Consider the following 18,052-nt stretch of genomic DNA (forward strand, 5'->3'; position numbering starts at 1 on the left):
TAGATCTAAGTGAAAAGATCAGTTAAAATAATTGTCCCTTATTAAATAAATATTTATTCAGCAAAAAAACTTAAACAGAAGAACAGCTTCAGTGAAATCGAAATTCTTAAATTATGCTTAATATAAACAGACTTGTGGCTTTTTTGCAGAACTAGTCTGAACACAAGTACATTTTAAAGCACTTTCGTGAATTACTGTCTTAAATACGTGTCTAAATCCTATTTACTTCACTGAGATTCAGGCACGTTGCTTTCTGTGTACACCTTACCAGAATTCTTCTCTGAAGGTTGACACCACTTAGGAAGGTGTCAGGAACTGCCATGATAAACATCCTATTTAATGACAGATTTATACAGAATTTGGCCTTGAGCATGGCCATCGTCTAGTCCACCAACAGTTCTTTTCTAGGGACAAAAGAAAATTCCCTCCTAAGCATCCCTCCTATTCAGTAGATCTGGGGAAAGAAATCCTTTTTATTTAAAAGCCTGGGTTTTTTTAACATTCAATAAAGGACAGTGATGGATATATTCATGCTGACCTCAGTCATTACTGGCTTAATACCATAAGCCTACTGAAGAGTCAGTAGTCAAATATTCCCACATTTTTATATCTGGGAGCACCGACATGGGACTGCTAGTAACCTCTGGGTATTTTTGTCAATTAAATAGAATTTTCTGACCAATATAATATTGCAAAGATCAAAATTTGCATAGTTCTTGTTTCCTTGAAATACTGCTGTCAAAAATGTTACAGATACGTTTGCTTATATACGTGTGTGTGCAATAGAGAGATATGTTTATATACAATACACAGACTTTCAGGTTCCACTTTTGTGTCACAGAATTATTTCTAAGCATCTTAGATGGATATAGTAGACCTCAAGCAATAGAAGGATTCAATATTTCAAGTTTTGTTCAAATGCTGCTTACAGGAAATCTGAATTGACATACAGTTTTAAAATGTTCTTAATGCTAGACTCTTATAAGGACTTTTCTCAAGGCTCTGATGCTACATGTTCTGTATGAGTTTCTACCACAAAACAGCAGGATAAAATGAGCTTCAGAATGTACCAGTCAAGATCAGAAAATGAATAAAATGGCACCTTAGTCTAATGTAATTGCTCCCTGTAAATATTCAGAAAGCAAAATCTGATTTAGTGACAAGTAGCTTGAAGAAAGACTTTTATGGTTTGATACGCCAAACACCCAGAGTTTAAGAGTTTAGAATAATAACTAATAGTATTTGATACTACTGGAAATAGTAGTGTGTGTAAGCTCTGCAATTCTCCAGCCCGCAGTTGGGATTAAACTGTACAGCACAGAGGAATTTCCGGGCAGATGGATCTGCTACTTAGAGATCAGACAGAATCCTAAATGCACAACTCTTAACTAACTCTATTCTGCCAGAACCAGAGGCAGACCCTTTAGAGTTCTTCATTCATTTTCCATCATCCACAACAAAAAAGCTTGTACTGTAGTAATATTAATCTTTGTATATATGTTCCTATGTTTTAAAGCATTTCTGCTCACTTGAAGATTCTCCTGGCAAGTTTAAAGTGAGCATATGATAGGCCATTCCATAACATGTCATACCCCACATTGCATCCTTGAATAAGGATCATAGCTTTAAGCTGGTGTGCTTCTGTTCCATTTTATACAGTCTAACTGGAATTTCTTTTCTAAGCAAACATTCCAAATCATGTTTTATTATACTTCTGTTAAAACATTTCAAATTTAAATGACAACAAGAACAAAACATTTATTGCTGTAATACATAATAACAAGGGGATATTTTTATTTTTAAGTATTTTAAAAACCCTAAGAACTAAAATAGTTTGATGATTACAGACTTTAGTATGTGATTATACAGTGTTTTAATCTATATTAATTTTATACACAAAATAAAGTTCATGAAACAGTAAGCGGCAACTCTGCTATGCATGTTTATTAGCTACAATTAGCAGCCTGATCCAGAAAATGCTGAGCACCCTCATAATTTGACTCCAGTCAGTGTGAGAAGATGGTCAGCAACTTCTAGGATGGGGCCCAAATGATGCACTGGGAGGAGTATGTGATAGCAATGACACTATTTTAATGGACATTTTCTTATGGAATCTCTAAGAAAATACATTTTAATAGTCATTGATAAGCACCAGCTCACAACACTGCATGTGGCTGCATCACTTGCACATTACATTTCCTGACAAACTGCATATACAATACATCTAGAATTCTCAGTACAGAGAGAACTGAGTTATTACGTAGCACTAACAAATTACCACAAGGAAAATACAGTTTATAGTAGCATTTCCAACTGTGAAGCTGCAACATTATTTTAGTGACTATGTTCCTTATGCAAAGGAAAAATAAAAAGTAGTCAGTGACATACTTCCTGAAATTTTAATACTGGCTTTCAGGTGTTAACGATCTAAAGTGCTTGCATGTTTCATACAGTTTTAAAAATTTTCAATTTATACAAAAAAAAAAAATCCAAATATTTATAAATTTATTCTATACATTTCTGAATGTACAATTTAGTCTATTCCTGTTTCCTCACCCAAAAAATTGGCATTGCCATCTCCCAAATCTCTCTTTTGAAACCAAGTCTGTGAGTTTGTTCCTTGAATATAAGCATCCAGAAAATAGCAAATTCCAGGGATATCACTGGGAAAATTTGGTGGAAGCTCTTCTCTTGAGCGGGGTGTGAACACAAATCCTGGATATTCCTTTAACAACCTAGAACAAAAATTAATCATCTTGATTAGAAATGAATCAGTTGCTATTAAGTGCAGACATTAAATAATTCTTTATGTATGGCAGGGCAGAATCCAAATTAATCTTTATACGTTATTTACTGAAAATATAAAAAGATACTGTTTATTTGGTAACCTATAAACTTGTGCATCAGTGCAAGTAGAAGTATCACCTCTTTTTTTGTCTTGTCAATGTTTTGCATGTAGGAGCTATGTTTGTTGTAAATATTTTCAAAGATGGTTTAGTGCTGAAAGCTAGCTCACATCTGCACATCAAAGGCACCATAATTAATGTTTCAAAGAATGAAATACTGTAAAACTTATTAATTAAACTATTCAGATCCTTCTACCAATTCTAATATTTTTGCTTTTTCACAGGTTGAGACAGAGATTGATAATTTGCAGGATAAATATTGATAACTGGTATCTAAACTTTTAAACAATTACTGCAATATACCGGAGTTGTTCAAGATGCCATAATGTTATCAATATGTGTTTAGAATTGGTGAATGAATCAAAAGAAAAAAACACCAAATAAAAAGAACATCTTCATCACTCAGGAAAAAAAAGAAACACAACTATAATAACAACAGTTTACCTGTTAATCAAATTGCCTACTTTCTAGGCACTCAGAGATTTATATTTTTTTCAACAGTACACTAATTTCAAATATTCTCTGGAGATGAATACACGGGCATGCAGAAACCTACTTCCACCACCAGTTATAGGCAAGTCTTGTGTGGACAAAGTGTCCAATGGTTTTAAAAAAAGACCATAGTCAGTATTATTTAAAATGATTTTACATACAGAGATGGAAAAACAGTCACTGTGGGCCAGCACTGTTCTTCTGACATACATAAGCACTGGCAATGCTAATGCTATCTCTGTGGTTTTAGAGTGCATAATCAAAAAGGTTACTTTTTGTGTGCTCTAATACCTGTGCTACTTTTTCTAAATCACCTATACAAGATAATCTAAAGCTTGGCACCCTGTATGGCACACAGCACATGCTGCAGGGGATGTCAGGATCCTGTGCCAAATTCTCTGTCTGACGTTGGACACAGAATCTTGCCACAAGGCATTATCAGATACATGGCAGTGAGTACAAGCTGTGTAGAAACAACAGACTACAGCCCAGGCTACACTTGGGGTAGCTGAGCTTCCTTAAAATGTAGAAAATAATTTATAATATTTCTGGTTACTTTACCCAGCCAGCCATATCACTTTTGTGTTAGTAGATTCACTCTCTACAGTACATTCTGATAAAACTTTTGGCCACTCTGGAAGAAACAATAATCTCTGTCAGAGCAGTGGCATAAAATTCAGATCTGGATCTGGAGTTCAGATGTTGACTGTTGTTACCATCACATTCAAAACAGTTTCCTATTGTCTTGCCGGGCATCTATAAGACATTATTACTTGGCCATGAACATGTTGCAAGGTGATTTTGAAGTACAATTAAACAGATAATACAAAGAGAGTGTTAGGTTTAAAGGACAAAGGAAAGATGCTGTATTTCCCATGGGAGAGTCTGCTAGCTGTCTGCATAACCACAGAGTTCACATTACTAAAAATATATGAGTGGATAAATGGTACAGCCTTAAGTTCCATACTAAAAGTGTTAAACTGAATTGGTGATCAAGACCTGTATAAACTAAACACCGGCATGGTTGACTCATTGCAACCTAACAATTCATCTTTCCTAACCAAAAGGGAATGACAATGTGTAGAGTGATGTTTAACAGTTCTTCAGTGAGGTTGTTACTTTCAAGGGCATCTGCAGCCAGTTTGGCATGCAGTTCACAGTGAAAGCTCAAAGAAGAGCAAACTATATGAGAGAAGAAGGAAAAAAAAGCAACACATATACAGCTTCAGGGTAAAAAGCAAAATTGGTCCAGACAGTCCATTTATTTTAAATGTAAGATCTGAAAAATAAGTATCAGCTGTTCTGTTTCACATTTTTTCTTGCTACTGCTGGTTGAATTCTGCCTACTAATAACTGCGGTGCATTCATGAGCAGTCAGATAAAAAGAGAAAAAGGAAAATAAATAGCAGTGCTTCAGGGAAATAAAAAAGAAAAAGAAGATAATGGACTACTACAGCAAGTAGGTGCACATTTTACATATATCAGGCACTGTACCTGTAAGTTGTTGGGCTGACATTTATTTTTCTAGGTATACTGCAAGATTCAAACTTATTGGCAAGGGTTACATTATTTCCAAAAAGGCAGTAACGAGGCATTTTTACCCCAACAACTCCAGCAAAGACAGATCCGGAATGAAGGCCAATACGCATCTTTAAGTAAAAGACAGAAAACAGCATTATTAGGTAAAACAGGATGGGTAAGATCAGTTTTATAAATTCTTCCTCTATTAAAAAAAAAATATAATGAGCTACTAATATACATTGATTTAGCACAGTCTCCTTAAAATATCTGTATTCTGGTCATCACTGCTCATGGAGAGGGAACTAGCTGAAGTTTATCTTGCATTGCATTTTTAGTAAGTAATCCTTCTGTATCAAAATATGCCCATGAACTGCTGGTCTCTGTGGCAGTAAATTGGTCTAGAAGCATCAGCAGGATGGCACTTGGACACTTTCTGGGAGGAATTACATGACACAATGTAAGACTGCTGACAGTTCATGAAGAGTACTTGCTTTGCTGTTCAGGTCAGAAGACAAGTCTTAGGGAATTGCAAAGACAGTATATCCTGCAGTTCCAACTGAACTCTGTTGACAAGGTCACACATAGATTAAATCCCAGTCCCAGATTACTGAATTTTCATAATTCAGTTAAAGAATCATTTAGGTTAGAAAAGACCTCAAACATCATAAAGTCCAACCAGTAACTGAGCACTGCCAAGTCTGCTAAACCATGTCTCTAAGGACCACATCTACATATCCTTTAAATGTGTGGATGGCGACTCCAAGGATGGTGACTCCACCACTTCCCTGGGCAGTCTGTTCCAATGCAACCCTTTTCATTAAGAATGTTTTCCTAATATCCAATCTCAAAACCTTCTCTGGCAACACTTGAGGCCAATTCCTGTTGTTCTGTTACCTGGGAGAAGAGACTGACCCCCAACTCATTCCAGCCTCCTTTTGGGTAGTTGTGGAGAGCAATAAGGTCACCCCTGAGCCTCCTTTTCTCCAGGCTAAACACTCCCAGCTTCCTCAGCTGTTCCTCATAAGACTTGTGCTCCAGAACCTTCACCAGCTCCATTACCATTCTCTGGACACACTCCAGCACCTCAATGTCTTTCCTGTAGTGAGAGGCCCTAAACTGAACACAGGATTCAAGGTGCAGCCTAACCAGTGCTGAGAACGGGGGGACAATCACTGCCCTCATCCTGCTGGCCACACTATTGCTGATACAGGCCAGGATGACATTGGCCTTCTTGGCCATGAGGGCACACTGCTGGCTCATGTTCAGCTGCGTGTCAATCCAGCGATCAACACTCCTGCCCAACTTGGTGTTGCCTGTGAAGTGACTGAAGGATGCACTTGATCTCTTCATCCAGGTCACTGATAAAGATATTAAATAGAGCTGGCCCCAAAACAGTCCTGGGGAACCAACAGCAGTTGCAATATTTTGATATCTCTTTTTTTTAACTCATACTCAGATTTTTGACTTTTACTCAGCTGGTGCTGCTTTCTGTGAGGTTTTTTGGTGGGTTTTTTTGGAGGTGTGTTCTTTTTCTCATGTGCATTATACATATGTAGGCATGTTTTCTTCAGAATAGCATTCTGACACAATAATGGCATGATGTCAACAAGCTTGCATGTCTACTATGTGTGCTACTCTTTTCATATCAAGAGAATATCATATCATTATGAAGAAGTTGCAATTTCTAATTTTGAGTGTTAAAGCAGAAAAACCTGCAACAAAAGCAAAATCCACCCACAGAGCAAAGATGGCTGAATTCCTCACTGAAAGGAAGCCATAAATATAACTACCATTGAATCTAACAGTTGCTTTGACAGCATTAACACCATTATCTTATGGTAGTCGTTCAGTATCTGACCATAAAACAAGAACTGCAATGGAATCATTTAAGATATCTGGATTACTACAATCAGAATATGTCTTTAGTCATTCCTATTCATAGATGCTACGTCAAAAGACATAGATGTCTAATTTTGAGAGAGGATTAGTAATTTCTTTAGAAAACAGAATATTCCATGCCACTGACAAATTTCTTGCTACTGAGACAAAAACTGTAGCATGTCAGATTGTACATACTGGCTTCACTGCTTCACTGCATTAAAGTCTTTTGGGTTAATTTTCAGATCTCTGTTTCACCTGTACCTCACCACAAAACTCTCATTCACAGAATTAAAAAAGTCATTTGATTCCCCAAATTGTCTGAGTTGATGCAATGACGTGACATTTCCTTGAGTCAAAACCCCTAAAAGCAATTAAACAAACAAAAATGCCCATTTTAACCATATAAAATACAATAAAATATATGACCTTGATAGGCTCTCCATGGGGAGACACCACCTCATCTGACAGTTCCATCATCTTCAGGGCCATCAGTGCTATTTGAACAGCATGTGTTTCACTTTCTTTGTGTAAGCCTCCAGCAACACAGTAGGCATCTCCAATAGTCTCAACCTAAAAGAGGCATATTTGTACCTTACTGTTAGACTGTGTGATACATATAAAAGAATAGTCTGACTTCAGTAAGAATTGTAGCTACATATTAACCAAGTTTTATTTTTCATGCAAACTTATCCTGGACAAATCCTTCATTATCATGCAAAAGGAAAAAACTGCACAACTTATATTTATTGCTGGGCATAATTCTAAAATATTTTTCCTTGCTCATCTACTGTCAGGCACCCATAGCTATATTTATTCCAGATTCACAGCACTGTCATTGAAATTAAATTTTAAAATTAAAGTTTTGATGGGTTTCTCTCTTGGCTGCATGAACAGCTGTTTATATTGATTTTTTGTTGGGGTTTTTTTGTGATTTATCTGTCATTTAAAAATGGTTTATGGCAAAATGATTATTGGACCTCTATTATCCTCTGTCCTACTTAGTCTTAATTTCCTTTCCTGCCCCAGAATCCCACAGAAAAGCAATGAATTGTGTACCTTGTAGACATCTAGCTCTCCACATTGGTAATCAAAGCGAGTATAAAGCTCATTAAGCATGGTGATAACCTGCATAGGTGAGCATTGGGAACAGATGGCAGTGAATCCAACTATATCAGAAAAAAGCATTGTGACATTATTAAATTTCTTGGCTTGTACAACTTGTCCCTGCCACAGCTGCTGAGCAACCTCTCCAGGAAAAATTGAAAACAGGAGATCTACAGTCTTCTTCTTCTCTTCTTCGAGTGCTTGATGGGCCTGCTCAAGGGTTGCTTTTAGCTTTCCTAACCTCTTCTTCAGTCCATCCTGGGCTCTGGCCTGCTCTCCTATCAGAACAACATCTCTCAATGCATTGTGAATGGGAATATCTGAGAGGTACAATCCACGTCCTGTAAAATCTTCTAGTCTATCCACACAAGGAGATCCCAAGAATAGAATGGCACTGGATTCAAAAATATAGATCATCTGGCCTTTAAGATCCATTACCTGAAACAGTTAAAGAAACAAGAATTCATGCGAAACATGCATGGCAATGGTCTAGAAACAAGAAGTTTTAGAGGAAATACATTTTGCTGAAATGTAAGAAAATCAAGACTGGTCCATAGTCCTTACATTTGCATGCAGTTGCTTAAGAGACAACATGGGGTGCTGAATCATAGAGCCATCAAATAAGTTCACTTTTATTGAGTCTTCTGGTACAAAAGTTAGACCCCAACTTAAGGATAAACACCTAATTATGTTTGAGTATCAGTATCAGTTTTAGCTTAGGAGAAAAAGAAAAATGAAAATAATGAAATTTTGTGCATTTTCATCTTTTCATAAAATGTTACTGATTAGAGTGGCCTATGAATTTCTACTAATAACTCTAGTTCGTGCACTTTCCTCTGTAAGATAAAAGGAAAAAATCTGCTTCAGTTTTATCATAGGATATGCAGTACTCAGTGCAATTTAAAATTAAAGTCAGAAATGGAAGAAATGTTCCATTTTAATGATCGAAAAAAATATATTTTGTATGAAGTGGTTTTATGTTCTTTTTGTAATCAATTGTGTAATATGCAAGGTGCTGCAGAGCTTAGCTTAACACTGCTTTGAAAGACCACTATTCTAATAACATATTCTAATTCTAATTCCTTGTTAATAGTCGTTTGCATATGCAATTACATGCAAAAGCCAAGCTAAGTCTACTACCCCTTGAAATTTTCTAGTGCAGAAATGGATCTGAGATGAAGTAGCTACATTTTTTAAAAGTAGCTACATTAATAAATGAGTGAAACTTTTTTCTGTTCTTCCCTTAAATTCTTGGAATGTTGAGTCTGAACTGGGAATTCATCCTGGACTGCCTCAGGTGTAAATATACTGGAATTCAGCTGGGACCAGGAATGAATAAAAACAGTCATTGAATACTCAGTGTTTTTTACTGTCCCAGGTCACTTGTCACAGACCCAACTTCAGCAAAGATAGTAAGTAATCCCATCAGCTGAAACTAAGGGGAACCTTTGGTGGTTGCATCTGATGAAAACATCAGAATATAAAAGATATCAAAATGCCAAAGATACCAAAGGCTGAATGATCAAAGGAAACATCTACTTCTTTTCCCCAAATCCTAGACCTGTTGTTTCCAAATGATTCAGGGGCACTTTGTTAAAGGTTTCCCTGACACTCTCTTTGTATTGGAGATGTCCTTATTCTCAGAAGCATGGCATATCACTGGCTTTACCTCAATATTTCAAATTATTTCAAAAAAATCAAGTTAGCATTCAGATTTTACTTGGTAAAAGTCCTAAAGCAGAGTTTTGACTGAAATTGGCTTCAGAATCTGAATAACATTTGAGTACCCTAAATAAATTATTATTATGCAGTTTTAGTAGATATTTGGAGGTAGAAATTGCAAAATGCACCATGTTTTTTGGATATTTTAACTCCATCTGAAGAAAACAAATCCCTCACAGAAGTAATAGCAGTAAAGAGCTCTTACCATGGATGGTTTCATATCAGTATTGTCCCATCTTCTAACTCGTACAGTAAACTGCATATTTAGCATTGTCATTATTCCACTAAAAGTGCAGCTTACTTTGGGGGTAAGAATTTCAAAATATTCTTCAAAATTGGGCTTAGCTTGAAATTCTCTCCTGGTCAAAAGTCTTCTTATCCCATTTCCAATTTGAAGAACTGACATATCCTTGTCAAACATAAAATGAAATGGGAAGGTCTTACAGAACACAGAGGCAGGAATCACAAGTGAAGACTGTGGTTTACAGGGAGATAAGGAAGGCTTTGCACTTTTGACTTTTATAGAGTACAGCAAATAAGGCTGATTAGCAAATTCAGTGCAGTCATTATGGAAACAAGGAGGCATGAGCATCACTTCCACCTCAGTTTCATACAAAATATGAGCTGCTGCTTTAATGATACCAGACAGAATAAGACTTGTGATTTTCTTAGGAAAGAAATAATACACATTTAAGAAGTCCTGATCTTTCTCCAGGCATAATATGGAGGCATCTTCAAGTCTGTCCTTTTTTCCTGCTTCTTGGCTGTGGCCACTCTGTTTCAGCAGGGTAGTGAAACTGTTCAAAAAGTCCTTAAGGGTCCCTCCAATAACCCCTAATATGTGTTCATCCTCTTCATAGCATATTTTAAACAGCTCTTCACCGAGAGATTCCCGTAGAGACTCCACGGGAACACCTGCATGGAACCACATTTTAGTCAGAAATGCATTCATCATTCCGAATCAAAGGCTAACCTCCACATTTTTTTATCCTAGGCCAAAACAAATTAGCAATATCCTTCCCTGATCCATCATTGACACCTGAGGGCATTCTTATTTAGGAGTCCTGGAAACAGGACCTGGAAACAGGGAGGCAATTGGTTGTAGTTTAAAAACATCCAGGATCAGATGTTCTTTGAAGAGATGTAAACAAAATGAATACACACTTTGGCACAAGATTTAACTCAACTCCCTTAGATTCATATAAAGCAGTAAAATAAGAATTTTAAAAATTAACACAAGAATAAAATAGTATATGCAGATATAAGTACTATGCCTGATACATTAAATGACTCTAGGAATATTCCAGAGCACTAAGGCCAATTGGCACAGAATGGCTCACATCTTTGCTAGTAAATTGGTTTTAACAGGATAACTGGATGCAAAGTGACTGTTGGGAATGTTCCAATTCCCCAGATGTTACTGGGAATCATTTGGAAAACTGTTGTCTGTCACAGACCAACTGTGTATGGAAGACCATATTTCAGTTCCTGGAAGTGTTAATTTACTATTACAGATGTAGCCAGAGTTACGTATTTAAAATTACAGCAGTTCTCTTCTGACACACTACAGTCCTTCAGAAGATGAAAAGGATCAAACAGTTTTTCATTAGTATAAAACTGTAACTTATTACTAATTCATAATTCCTTCCGGATGTTGGATCTTAGGGGTGGATGATTCTATGACAGCTCAGACTCAAGAAACTTGTCTTTTTAGCCCAAATTTTGATTTTAGTTGTAGAGATCAGAGTTTCACAGACATCACAGAGATCACAGATGCTGCCTCTGTTTTGGCAGCATCACCACAACCCTTACATGGAAGAAATTATTTCTTAGTAACAAGACTAATTTATATAGAATATATTCTTTTATATATAGGGCATATATAATCTATTTCTCTACTATTAAACAAGTTTACATTACCTGCTGCATTAGCATGATCACTGATAATTTTTTCAAAATCTTCACTATCCCCAGTTATTCTGTAAAGATCATAAAAATACAAAATGTAAGATAAGCATAGTAAAAACAGTAAGTACAGAAGTTACCTACCTTGTGTTTAATGTGTACAGACCAAGTTTTGCTGATCAAATAGGAAGTTTTTAATTAATTAAAAATGGGGTCCTGGTAGGATCTTAGATTATCCTTTGGTGAATCAAAGTTTTGGTGGTCTGAGCTCAAATTATGGATTGAGGCCACATTCTCTTGCCTGTCATTGCAATAGTCCTGTTTTTTATTTGGTTTGTGTTTTTTTCTTGAAGTTATAACTATATTTCATAATGTGTTGTGTAATACAATTGGAATTTATATTCAAGCATTTTTTGGAATTACGTTGCATTAAATTAAAAAGAGGTGAGAAGGTATTTCTGCTTTGAGAGGAAATGCCAATAACAATTATGAATTTCAAAATTATTTTTTCACAGATAGTAATCCAGATTTTTGACACAAAACTGCAGACCTCTGAGTTCTCTGAGGACAATAAACATCAACCTGTTTGTTGAATGTCTGACTCAAAATTATGAGAAGGACATGTAGCATAGATTAACCTCCGTATAACAATAAATCCCCGATCCAAGCTTTCGGAATTTCTTCACTTCTTCGGAAATAAAATAGATATGCAAAAGCAATACAGACATTTAGATTTGTTTTACATTTGCATTATTACTTCATTAAGAATATCATAGTAATTTTTTGTTTTAAACCAATACTCCAGGAAGAAACATATAATTAGAGATAGGGCAAACATTCATAGCAATAAGCCAGTCAGCAATTCCAATGCACATCTGACCAGCTGTCTTTGGTTCAGCCAATGTATGTAAAGTGCTTTAAAAATATCAAGTATAATTTAAAAAAAGACACATTGAAATTATCTATTCTTATCATGGTGAGCAACAGTGTAGTTTCCAACTTCAATTTTTTTCTTCACTTGGAAAAGAGATTTATCTTGAGTGGCTTATTTTTTCACATGCATTCAATAAATTGAATATTCAGTGTATCGTGAGATGCTAATAAATTCTCACTCCCTACAAGGCTCAAACAGAAACCAGAAGCCAAGTGAGCTTAGGAAAACATATGTCAGTATCTGGAGCATATGATTGGTCACTGTATCAGAAGCCAAATTCTTTTGTATAATACTAATTGTTGGGATTCCTTGGGATCTTAGAAACACTGAGCTAGACCCATACACAACCATATCTATCTTTCCATCTATGCCCAAGCAGTCTCTGAATTCCTCCAAAACACTTGCTCATTTTAAACAAAGTCCTTGCCTGTTTCTCTGTACAAATGGCTAAACTTGCCCATTAAGTCAACTTTGTGAGTGATATAAATATTTGTGAATATTTTAAAATAAAATAAATCATTACTAACTTACATTACATGAAATGTTACACAACAATTTGACAACATAATTGAAAACAGTTTCCAGAAGTCCTGATTCCCAGTCACCACATCAGTCCCTATGAGCTGTTTGAAAAATGTTTTTGCAGTGAAGTTAGTAACAAGCTCATCACACATACATACCTGGTGTCTTTTATTCTGTGTTTTGCAAGTGTTCTCTGAAGTGCAAGATTTAGCCTTTCAAACTGGGGAAAGAAATATGTATATTGATTGAAATGTCATTGCTGAAAATTTAATCATAAGAATAACATTTTTATACAGAGAAGAATTACTTCGCTGTCCTTGGGATGAACATCTTTTTTTAAGATGGTATTGCTATTAGAAACAGCATATCATTTCTGTGTTTGGGGTTTCCTTTATGTTGATGTCTTCAGCTCCAGTATCTCTATAATTAAGCTCCTAAGCTCATGGGCACCAGTGGTTGTGTATTTAAATATAGTGATGTTCATTATCTCCAGGTTTTCAGGTGGCAATAAAGACAGTGCTGCTAAGAAATAACTATAACTAACACAACTTTCTAATATTACACATCCCCCCAAAAAAACCCCACAGTACCATGGATTCAAAATGCAGAAAACAAGCAAAAACCATTTATGGAAAACTGAGATTAGGAAGATGCTTAGGTCTTGACCCCAAATCAGCAAGAGAACAGACTACTATACTTGGACAAAGTTCCAATGAATATGACTTGATCATAATATCTTTAACTTTGCCAAGCTTTTGTCACAGATGATGAACTAGCCTATCATGATTATATAATAGGCAGCTGCAAACATTTATACCACTCTTCAAAGAGAAAAAATATCAGTTACTTTGTTAAAAGTCCCACTAACTGTATACTAGAAAAGCAAAACAGCTATCATGACACCACAGAAACGGTGCTTTGCAAGTTTATTCATTCTTGGATTAAAAGTATTCTCCTTTATAAATTTAAAGATCAGTTCACAGGTTGAAAGGGATGGATTTTGTCTGTGTAAATGCAGCAGAGGTAAAAATAGATTTATCAAAAATTGATTATCTAGAGGTTTAGTGAATGGGTAATAGATATGAAGAGCTGCATAACCAGATCTGCAAACAGACTTAAGAAAACTCCAGCACTTTAAATAAGGTACACTGAATGTCCATAACGGAATTGTAATTAAATGAGTGTACAGAATTGCCCATTTGCCATTTGTAGTCCCAATATATATCAGTCAGTTCCTTCAACCTTCCACAGAATTTGAGGCAAGGCCAAGTGTTAAATGTTATGGAGCTGCATTTTTCATGTTCTTTTTACAGAGATAAACCATGGTATTCATCTCCACTCAAGCAAGCCTGCACTGTACCTGTTTTCATTTAAATTGAGCAGAGACATAAGAATATCTTTGTGGTAAACACAAATGATAGTTTTTAAAAATAGTATGACAGGAGGTTAGCATCATAGCAGATGGAAACAGCTATTTTAATTTTTTTGTGATAATGACTAATGCACTTAGCAGTATGGATTCAGTTAGGTGAATTGATGACATGACCCCATAATTTACATAATTAGGTAACAAGACAGAGTTTCTATAATTGTATCTCTATGTAAAAAAATGCTACAGATATAGACAGATTTAAAAGGAACAATTAAAAAGATAAGTGGAAGATTGCAAATATAAGGCAAATATATAGAGAAATACAGTGGAAGGAATGGTGCGCACAAAAGAGATTGTGGCAAATTATATCCAAAAGGAATGGAAGCAGATGAAATGAGGATTTAGACTATGAAGAACTACATAAGAACACAAGCTTTGAAATGAAAACAACTTTCTAAAGGCTTACAGATAAAGGCGGGCATAGAATGCTTTTTTAACATTTATAATTAAACACTATTAAAGTTTTATTGTTATGCAGTATCTATTTACCTCAGGAAAGATTAGTTTGCAGATGCTTTCAGTTAGTGTGTGCAGGTACACTCTACTTCGGCTCGTTTTCCTTTGTGGAAGGTTTGCTTGACCATCTTTTTCATGGACTTCTTTGCAGATGGGCAGTGCTGCTCTAGAACTGTCTTCTGTGCAGTCCTTGTCATGTTCCTCAGTAATGTGACCTTGAGTCAGTAAGGAGAAAGGACATTCCCCTGTGATCTTCAAGTCTTTCAGTTTTGTACAGAACATACTGTACGAAGTCTCTCTCTTGAGATTAAGAGTACTTGGCTTTGTACTTAAATAGTTCTCTTTTGTTTACTAGCAAGACCAGAAGATGCCAGAACAGTAAGTTGATAAGGCAACCACTGTGGAAGGTTATTGGTAGCTATAAATCATCGCAGGAAAAAATGTGTGCCCCTACAAAACAAAAAAAAGAAAAAATTATAAACATTTATTTTCTCTTCTAAATTCCCATGACATGCCAGTTTTATCATAAGTACATTAAAATAATGGCTTTTTGAGGACCTTGTTCAGGAAAGCACTTAATCTCATGTGCCCTTTCAAGCATGTAACCCCTACTGACTTCAATGCTTCAGGTAACTAGAGTTGCATGCACAGTTAAGTTCTTGGATGAATAGGGACTGGAGTGGTTATGGCAGAGGACTTGTTTTATCTGATATATTTTTGGTCACATAGATGGATGAGGTTTCTGAAAGAGCAGAATTCTAATGAGAAAACCTTTTTAATTCTTCATAAGCAGCTATTAAAAACTACCTGATACAGTGCAATGAAACTCATTTGTTATGGATACTTTAATCTCATTTACTTGATGCTTGTAATCCTTTTTGTAATAGCGACACATATGACTAAAGTTAGTATGTGCACTTCAACAGTAAACCATCCAAAGCCAAAGGTTAGCATCTTGTGTAAAAACAACTGACTGGTGACAACTAACATCATGGGAATTTGACCACATAACTGAAGCTGTTGCTCGGAAACATCAAAGGATTTTTATGTTTTTTAAGGTGCTAACTTTTGAACACCATATTTAAAAAAAAGGCTGCACTTTTCATTTTAATAAGGGTTCCCTGTTTGTTACAGGGCCAAAGCCCAGCTAGAACTTAATTTGACTACTGCTGTAAAAGACAATAAAAATATTTTTACAAATATATCATCAACAAAAGGAGGGCTACGGAGAATCTCCATCCTTTGTTGGCTGCAGGAGAAAACATAGTGACAAAGGATGAGAAAAAGGCTGAGGTACTTAGTGCTTTCTTTGCTTCAGTCTTTAATAGCAAGAGCAGTTGTCCTCAGGGTACCAAGGCCCTGTGGTGGAAGACAGAGATAGAGAGCAGAATGATGCCCCCATAATCCAGGAGAAAGTGATCAGTGACCTGCTACACGACTTAGACACACACAGGTCCATGGGGCCTGATGGGATGCACCCAAGATTACTAAGAGAAGTGGCAGAAGAGCTCACCAAGCCATTTTCCATCATTTACCAGCAGCCAGGCTAACTTTACTAGGCTACCTGGGGAGGTCCCAGTTGATGGGACATTAGCTAAGGTAATGTCCATCCATGAGAAGAGTCAGAAGGAGGATGCAGCCTGTCAGCCTGACCTCAGTGCCAGGGAAGGTCATGGAGAATGTCATCCTGAGTACCATCACACAGCAACATGCAGGACAACCAGGGGGGGGGCCAGCGTGGGTTTATGAAAGGCAAAACCTGCCTGAAAAACCTGATCTCATTCTATGACAAGGTGACCTACTTGATGGATGAGGGAAAGGATGAAGTCTACCCTACTCAAATAAAGACTGACACCATTTCCCACAACATTCTCCTGGAGAAACTGGCTGCTTATGGCTTGGACAAGCACACTCTTTCCCAGGCAAAAAACTGGTTAGATGTCTGGGCCCAGAGCAGTGGTGAATGGAGTGAAATCCAGTTGGCATGTCAATAGTGGGGTTCCCCAGGGCTCAGGATTGAGGACAGTCCTGTTTAATGTCTTTGTCAATGTCCTGGATGAGGGCATTGAGTGCACCCTCAGTCAGTTTGTAGGCAGCATCGAGTTGGGGAGGAGTGTTGATCTGCTGGAGGACTGGAAGGCTCTGCAGGGGGATTTGGACAGGATGGATCTATGTGATGAGGGCAGTGGTATAAGGTTCAACAAGGCCAAGTGCTGGGTCCTGCCCTTGGGTCAAAACAACCCCATGCAGTGCTACAGGCTGGGGGCAGAGTAGCTGGAAAATTGCACAGTGGAAAAAGACCTGGGGGTGCTGGTTGACAGCAGCTGAACATGAGCCAGCAGTGTGCCCAGGTGGCCATGAAGGCCAATGGATCCTGGCCTGTCTCAGCAGTAGTGTGGCCAGCAGGACCAGGGCACTGATTGTTCCCCTGCACTCAGCTCAAGTCCTGTGTCCGATTTTGGGCCCTTTAGTTCAAGAAAGACATTGAGGTGCTGGAGTGTGTCCAGAGAAGGGCAATGGAGATGGCGAAGGGTCTGGAGCACAGGTCGTATGAGGGGCAGCTTGAAGAAGCTGGGGGTGTTTAGCCTGGAGAAAAGCAGACTCAGGGGTGACCTTACTGCTCTCTACACTGACCTGAAAGAAAGTATAGTGAGGTGAGGATTACCAAGTGACAGGACAACAAGAACTGGCCTCAAGTTTTGCCAAGGGAGGTTCAGACTGGATATTAACAAACATTTGTTCATGGAAAGAGCATTCAGAATTGGAATAGGCTGCCCAGGGAAATGGCAGAATCATCATCCTTGGAGGTATTTAAGAGATGTGTAGATGTGGTGCTAAGAGGCATGATTTAATGGTAAAGATGGAAGTGCTGGTTAGACTCAATGATCTTAAAGGTCTTTCCAACCTAAACAATTCTATGATTTATTTCAGTTAGAGAATCTGAAAAATGCTCTTTCATTCATTTTCTATTGACTGTATCTTATTGAATCAGATCCTTTCATCCTCATATGACACTACTTTATAAAGCTAATCCTCAAGAGTTTTTGGTGATTCTGGAAGCAGCTAAGTATTACATTTTTCTCTCTGCAGATATAGGACAATAACTATGTCTTTCAAAGGCGCTATAGCTTTAATAAGCATGTGCACCAAACCACTTGTTTCTGCCCCTGAGACACC

The 18,052-nt window shown here is 37.0% G+C and overlaps 1 protein-coding gene across 1 annotated transcript in view; it reads right to left on the reverse strand.

The window, feature by feature from the left end:
* Positions 1 to 1,732: 1,732 nt before the first annotated feature.
* GUCY1A1 (guanylate cyclase 1 soluble subunit alpha 1) overlaps positions 1,733 to 18,052 on the reverse strand; it is a 33,901-nt gene continuing 17,581 nt past the window's right edge. The window contains exons 2-9 of the mRNA XM_051790619.1: positions 14,909 to 15,325; positions 13,146 to 13,207; positions 11,547 to 11,605; positions 9,832 to 10,541; positions 7,857 to 8,342; positions 7,227 to 7,370; positions 4,893 to 5,047; positions 1,733 to 2,735 (exon numbers count right to left, since the gene is read on the reverse strand). Of these exons, the coding sequence (XP_051646579.1) occupies positions 2,534 to 2,735; positions 4,893 to 5,047; positions 7,227 to 7,370; positions 7,857 to 8,342; positions 9,832 to 10,541; positions 11,547 to 11,605; positions 13,146 to 13,207; positions 14,909 to 15,157 (2,067 nt within the window). The 5' untranslated portion in view covers positions 15,158 to 15,325 and the 3' untranslated portion in view covers positions 1,733 to 2,533. The remainder of the gene's footprint in view (positions 2,736 to 4,892; positions 5,048 to 7,226; positions 7,371 to 7,856; positions 8,343 to 9,831; positions 10,542 to 11,546; positions 11,606 to 13,145; positions 13,208 to 14,908; positions 15,326 to 18,052) is intronic.

Source organism: Manacus candei, unplaced genomic scaffold (genome assembly GCF_025592945.1).
Source record: "Manacus candei isolate 608988 ecotype Guabito, Panama unplaced genomic scaffold, ASM2559294v1 h1tg000028l, whole genome shotgun sequence".
In the NCBI taxonomy this organism is placed as follows: Eukaryota; Metazoa; Chordata; class Aves; order Passeriformes; family Pipridae; genus Manacus; species Manacus candei.